A 6000-nucleotide genomic window follows, 5' to 3' on the forward strand; every position below is an offset into this window, starting at 1 on the left:
AACAAACAGCAGCTGCTGTGATGGGTGAAATATCCATCCTGTGCAGAATACATCCTGAGACCTGACTCAACTCTTTTGACTCTTCCAAGGAAGGGACAAAGGTGATTATACACATAGCAAAATCATGTTCTCTATTTGATTTATTTCTGCTCTGATCTTTATTATTTCCTTCCTTCTGCCAACTTTGAGCTTAGTTTGGTCTTCATTTTCTAGTTCCTTGAGGTGTAAAGTTAGGTTGTTTATTTGAGATCTTTCTTCTTTTTCAACAGAGGCATTTATTGCTATAAACTTCCCTCTTAGAACTGCTTTTGCTGCATCCTTGTGTTTTCCTGTTACACCTTCATAAGGTTGGCTGGTAATGAAAACAATGAGTCCAACTGGATTTAGATAGTTTATTAGTAACACATATAGAGAAGCAAGATCAGCATGTTGTTAGCTTCTCGACCCATGGGGTGTCACCCAACCAAGTGGGGTCAGATGATGGGCAGCCGTGGTGGTGGTCACTTGTGTCCGAGGATCCAACATGAAACCCCGGCCGAGCAGTCTTATGGCCTGTAGCTGAACCCTAGGAACTGACATGGAAAGTCCCATTGCTCAACTGACACTAGGGAGGTGGATGAGGAGTTACCTGTGATAGCACATCACAAGGGGGCCTCTCTCCTTCTGTTTCAAGAAGAACTTCAGGGTCAGGCCCAGTCAAGACACAGGCCAGCCTGCTGGTCCACCCTGCAGGAGAGATGTGCGAGGTAGTCTGAAGGCCAGGGCAGATCTGCTCCTCTGCAGATGGGAGGTTCATAGAAAAGATGAATGGAGAGCTGAAGGTTTGGTGGGGCAGGAAGATGTTTCTGTTGAAGCCTTTCTAAACAAGTAATGTATCCTGTCTATGATTAGTGGGAGAAATAGGCACTGAGGAGGGCATTGGATAGTATTTTGAAGGGAGAAAATACATTCTAAGTTGTTTTTGTGAAAAGCCTAGCTCTTTTTAAGAAGGCTACAGCTCAGCTCTTCAAATTTGAGATTGTAAAATTCTGGTGCCTTGTAAAAAATGCTGAAAGCCAGCAGTCGTGGGTACATCACGGTGTCACAGTGTGATCTAAATTCCTGGCTTGGTGGAAGATGGGAGGGTTGAGGGCCTTCAGGCTCGGTGGCACCCAGGAGCCCCTCGCGTCAGGGTGGAGGATTGCCCGTGACGCAGCACTCCAGCTGAAACGTGCAGTAGGCAACCAACATTTCACTGCCGTAGCACTCAAGTCTGCAGACGCCGCCTTGGTAGCATTCCTTGTACATCTCTGATGATAATAGATTTAAACCTGGGAGGAAAGTGAATGGAAAGATAATTCACTACAGGTCTTTTTTGACTATTGAATGACTAGGCCTTCGATTTTTATCCAGTTGGATTCCAAGGGGACTTGGTCAGAAGGATTGATTCTGTAACTGAAAAAAAAAAAATGAACTAGTGCTATAGGCCGAATGTGTCACCTCAAAATTCATATGCAGAAACCCTAACTCAGTGTGACTATGTTTGGGCAAAGGGCCTTTAGGAGGTAATTTAAGTTAAACAAGGTCATAAAGGTGGAAGCCCAAGAGGATAATCTGTAACACTTTCGGGAAGATGAAATACAAGGGTGTGTGCAACGAGACGAGAAATTCCTATGGAAATGCCATGCTGTGGGCACTATAAGGCAGTCAAGGGAATATGGTAGAATAGATGGGGTTGCTGACTGTCTGGGGGCCATAAAACCTTTGCCGTAAACCACAGGGGAGCTGGTCCCATCCACAGCTTCAAGAGGCCTGGGACCTGTGCATCCTTAAATTCGGGTCACGCGGCTCCCTTATCCCTGAGGCTTATGCTCACACAGCACGAGCATTGGGACTCAGTCATAACGTCAGGTGAAGAGAATATTCAAGATGAGACTTTGAAAATCATAAAGAACATGGTCAAGCTAGAGGACAAGGCCAGTTGTGTCTCCCTGGCTACCGCCTCATCAGATCAGCCATTCCTCCTATCGCAGAAAGCCCAGTAATTCCCTTGAAACAAATGGGTCCAAATCTGTTTCTCATGTAACTATGGGATCCATAAACAATACATTAACTGTAAGCAATTTGGTATATTAGAAAGCTTACCTAATTGTCTTATCCCTATTTGCTTGTTTTGACTATTATAGCCAGACATGTTCTTGAACTAGTGATAGAACCACAGTGGCAAGGGTATTAGTAATGAAAATATAATGACATCTGTCATGAGCCAGGTACTTTTCATATTATATATAGGCCTGTTCTGTGCATTATCCCATTTAATCCTTGCAAGACTCTTCATTTCCATTTTATAAATGAGGAAACTAAGGCTCAGAGAGACTCAGGCCTCTGCCCTAAGTTGTACAGCTCACAGGCTGGATAACCAAGATTCAAGCTTAGCTCTTGCTGACGTCAAAGCTGGTGGATGCTTTTTCTACTTTGGATATTAAAAGGTCCATGGCAGGAGTACATTTATAGGGTTGTTTAGTGGCATTGTTCTTCCCAATGAAGCATCCCTCCCCCAGGAAGATTCCCATTTACCTGCCATCACTGGATCTGAAAGGAAGAGAAAGGCAGTCGCAACCAGGAGAGGTTTCATGACTGGGAGCGTCTGTTGAGGAGGCTGCTGGCAGGGTCTGAGACCGGCCACCAGGTAACAGACAGAAGGGGAGGTTGAGCACACCCTTTGTGTGCACCTCTCAGGTCTGGGGCATGCCTGCTGAGGTAGACACGCTACACTGAACACCCCCAGGCAGCTGTAAACCTGACAGCCCTTTCCTGTTTGACAGCTTTTTCCATCCACAAAGGCGCTGCTCCCCAACCTGGGCTTTCCAAAAGTATTCATGGAGCCCTGAGAACTATATGCTTTTTCTCTTTTAAATGAATAAAATTAAATAGTGTTCAGTTTTTATTTTACAACAAAAATTAAAATGCTAATTTTAGAAAATTTGTAAAATATTAACAAGGATAAGGAAGGAAAAGTTATAGTCGAACCTTATCTCTCAGAGACAACCTGTGCATTTCTTAGAGTTTCATCTATGCCTAGTTTGTTGTTTAATATTTCATTTTGCATAGTTATAAACTTAATATCCTTGTAATTAGGTATCTTTCTTTTGTAACTTGACATATACTACATATCTGTGTCTCTATAAACTCTTCGTAAATAGTAATTCTAAATGCACAAAATTTCATCAAGGTCATCCTTACGTAATTGTCACTGTTTTATAAAAACATCTTTATTGAAGTATAAATGACATACAGTAAACAATAGAAAATATTTTAAAAGTATACAATTTGATACATCTTGACATATGTATAATTTTGTGAAACCATCGTCACATTCAAGGTAATGAATATATCCGTTCCCCTCAACATTTCTTCATGACTTCTGTAATATTTCCCCCCTGAGCCACCTCCTTCACCACGCATTCTCCAGGCAACCACTTTTTATGCGGACACTATAGATTAGTTTGTATTTTCTTGAAATTTTATGTGAATGAAATCATACATTATGTACTCTTTCTTGTTGGGTTTCTTTCACTCAGCATAATTATTTGAGATTCATCCATTCTATAACATGTATCAGTTGTGCATTGTTTGTCATCACTGAGAACTGTTGTATGGATATACATCGATGTGTTTATCGAATCACCCAGTGATGGGACATTTGATTGTTTCCTGTTTTTGGCTAATTTCCCTCATGGCTAAAATTTCCCCCTGTTGGAGGTGGTCCTGAGTGAGTAGCAACTTAAATGCAAGGACTCATTTTGAAGGAACTGTCAGCCTTTGGTCTTGCAAGCTAAAGCCTCCTTCAGTTAGGAAAAGGAAAACTTCAGGGTCTTGGCTTTTAGAAGGACCTCGTGTGCAGACAATCTCGAGGAAAGTGGGGCCCATTATAAAGGACACAATTTGTACTTCATTTTTACAATTACGACATTGTTTGGTGGGCTGCTTTGTTTATACATGTTTCTTACATTAGCAGTTGAGCTCTTACAAGGCAAGAGTTCTGTGTAAGTCACATTTGTAATCCTTAGTGCTTAGGACATCTTCTGTTTGCCCTCTACACCCGCCCTCCTGCCTTCCCTACCCTGCTCTCTAAAAGTACAGTTTGGCCTCTTAGCTGCCTCTCCCCCCACCCACCAGCAAATGCTTCTGAATAAAATCATCTTGATGTCACAGCTTAACTCTGAGAGTTCTATGGCTCTGTAGCAAGGTAGCCCCAAAATTTATCAGCTTAAAACACTAAACATTTATTATTTCATGGATTTTTGGGGTCGAGGGAATCTGGATTAAGTGGGTGCCTCAGCCTCAAGGTCTCTCACAGGGCTGCAATCAAGATGTGGGCTGGTCTTCCATTTCGTCTGCAAACTTGACCAGGGGAGGATTTGCTTCCAACCTCACTCGCGTGCTTGTTGGCAAGACTCAGTCCTCTGTGAGCCGTTGGACTAAGGTCTATATTTGCTCACTGTCGGCTGGAGGCCTCCTGCACTTCCCAGCCGAGTTTACCTTTGCACACGGCAGACCACAGCATGGAAGCTGGCTTCTGTCAGTGCCATGCAAGAGAGCGAGAAGGGGTGAGCACGACAGAAGTCAATGTCTTTTTGTAATCTAATCCTGAAGATGACGTCCCATCACTCTTGCTATACTCTATCCATTAGATGTGAGTCACTGTGTTGGCCTCCACTCCAAGGGAGAGGGCTACATACTGGCATAAATCCCAAGAGACAGAGGTCACTGGAAGCCCTCCTAGAAGCTAACTATGCTGCGCCTGGATTTTGTTTGGGAAATTTCTCACTGATTTTTTAGATCTCCATTGCTTTTAAAAAACATTTTAAAACATTTCATCTTCTTTTTTTTTCCTGTCTTCGAAAGTCCAAAAACTTAGTTCATCATTACTGTATTCTAAACATCGTGTACTTCTTGCCCTCAACAATAGAGAAGGAAACAGCCGGCTTCTGCCTTTCCAAAGACTGTTTTCACGGGGTACTGGAAGGAACTCTTGTATTCAGATTTTATGACTTATTTTGGAGAATGCAGGTGAATTAAGACCATGGTTCAGTCCCTAAACCATGTCTTGAATAAAGGAGAGGCAGAGAGAGAATTGCAGGGTGAAGGACGGAGGACAGAGGACAGCTTATATGGTGATGGGTCATTGTTTTTTTTATCTCCAATCCTGGGATTCAGATAATGGAAGGAAAATGGGAGTGGTACTGGGGGACAGAAGCTCTGGGTAGAATATAAGAGCACAGGGCACCTGTCTTCCCCCAGCATGGAAAGGGGGCAGCAGTAGAGCTAACTGTCTGACTCAGAGCAGCATGAAAGTGGCAAAAGCCATGAATATTCCCATCTGATGACCTAGAATGATGCATGAGTAGCAGCAGAACCATCCAGTGCACCAAAGAAGGAGCCTCACCCAAAGAGTTTTAAAAATTTTATTAAAAATAAGCATGAAAGGCAATTCAGCAGCTGTACCTAGGCTAGTGACTGAAGGCCAGGCAAAAATGAGGATGTTTCCGTAATGTTAGTATAATCAATGTTCTTCCAGATATCTCCTCACTGCTTAACTCCTCCGAACTTTAAAGTAACTTGGAGAAGATGTGATGAACTCTGGATTGGCTAAGTTTAAGTTTCTGAGACCAGGAGGAATAAGGTTCATAATAGGAACTATCGATTTATAGAAAAATAAAGTTATACTTTTGTAAATGTGCCTGGTGAACTGATACTCATATCTCTCACATGATACATCTCTTTACTGATTCTCCTCCCACTCTCAACCTAACTTTCTCTTCTGGCCTCTCTAGTTTACCAAGATAAACTAAAGCTATCTCTTTTTCAGGTTGGAAGTCTCAGCACTGTCTTCCATGCCCCCTCAGTATATCGAATGGCCAATACATCTTCTGAAATCCTACTTCTGAAATCCACCCTGCATCTCCTCTTTCTTTTCAGACCTCACTACTGGTGTTCCAGTCTTAGATTACTGGAGTA

At 42.6% G+C, this 6000-nt stretch overlaps 1 protein-coding gene across 1 annotated transcript; it reads right to left on the reverse strand.

The window, feature by feature from the left end:
- Positions 1 to 378: 378 nt before the first annotated feature.
- Positions 379 to 2723, reverse strand: DEFB134 (defensin beta 134). The gene is made up of 2 exons (XM_045535611.1): positions 2557 to 2723; positions 379 to 1310 (listed from the first exon to the last, which is right to left on the reverse strand). The coding sequence occupies exons 1-2, from the start codon at positions 2612 to 2614 to the stop codon at positions 1168 to 1170; spliced, it is 201 nt and encodes a 66-aa protein (XP_045391567.1). The 5' UTR covers positions 2615 to 2723; the 3' UTR covers positions 379 to 1167.
- Positions 2724 to 6000: the final 3277 nt, after the last annotated feature.

Source organism: Lemur catta, chromosome 22 (genome assembly GCF_020740605.2).
Source record: "Lemur catta isolate mLemCat1 chromosome 22, mLemCat1.pri, whole genome shotgun sequence".
NCBI lineage: Eukaryota > Metazoa > Chordata > Mammalia > Primates > Lemuridae > Lemur > Lemur catta.

What these genes read in the sequence shown, in the direction of transcription:
- DEFB134 (XM_045535611.1), bottom strand. Translation starts at nt 2,614, where the DNA reads ATGAAACCTCTCCTGGTTGCGACTGCCTTTCTCTTCCTTTCAGATCCA. An exon ending in TTCAGATCCAGTGATGGCAG is followed by an intron (nt 1,311 to 2,556) that starts GTAAATGGGAAT and finishes CTTTCCTCCCAG; the next exon opens with GTTTAAATCTATTATCATCA.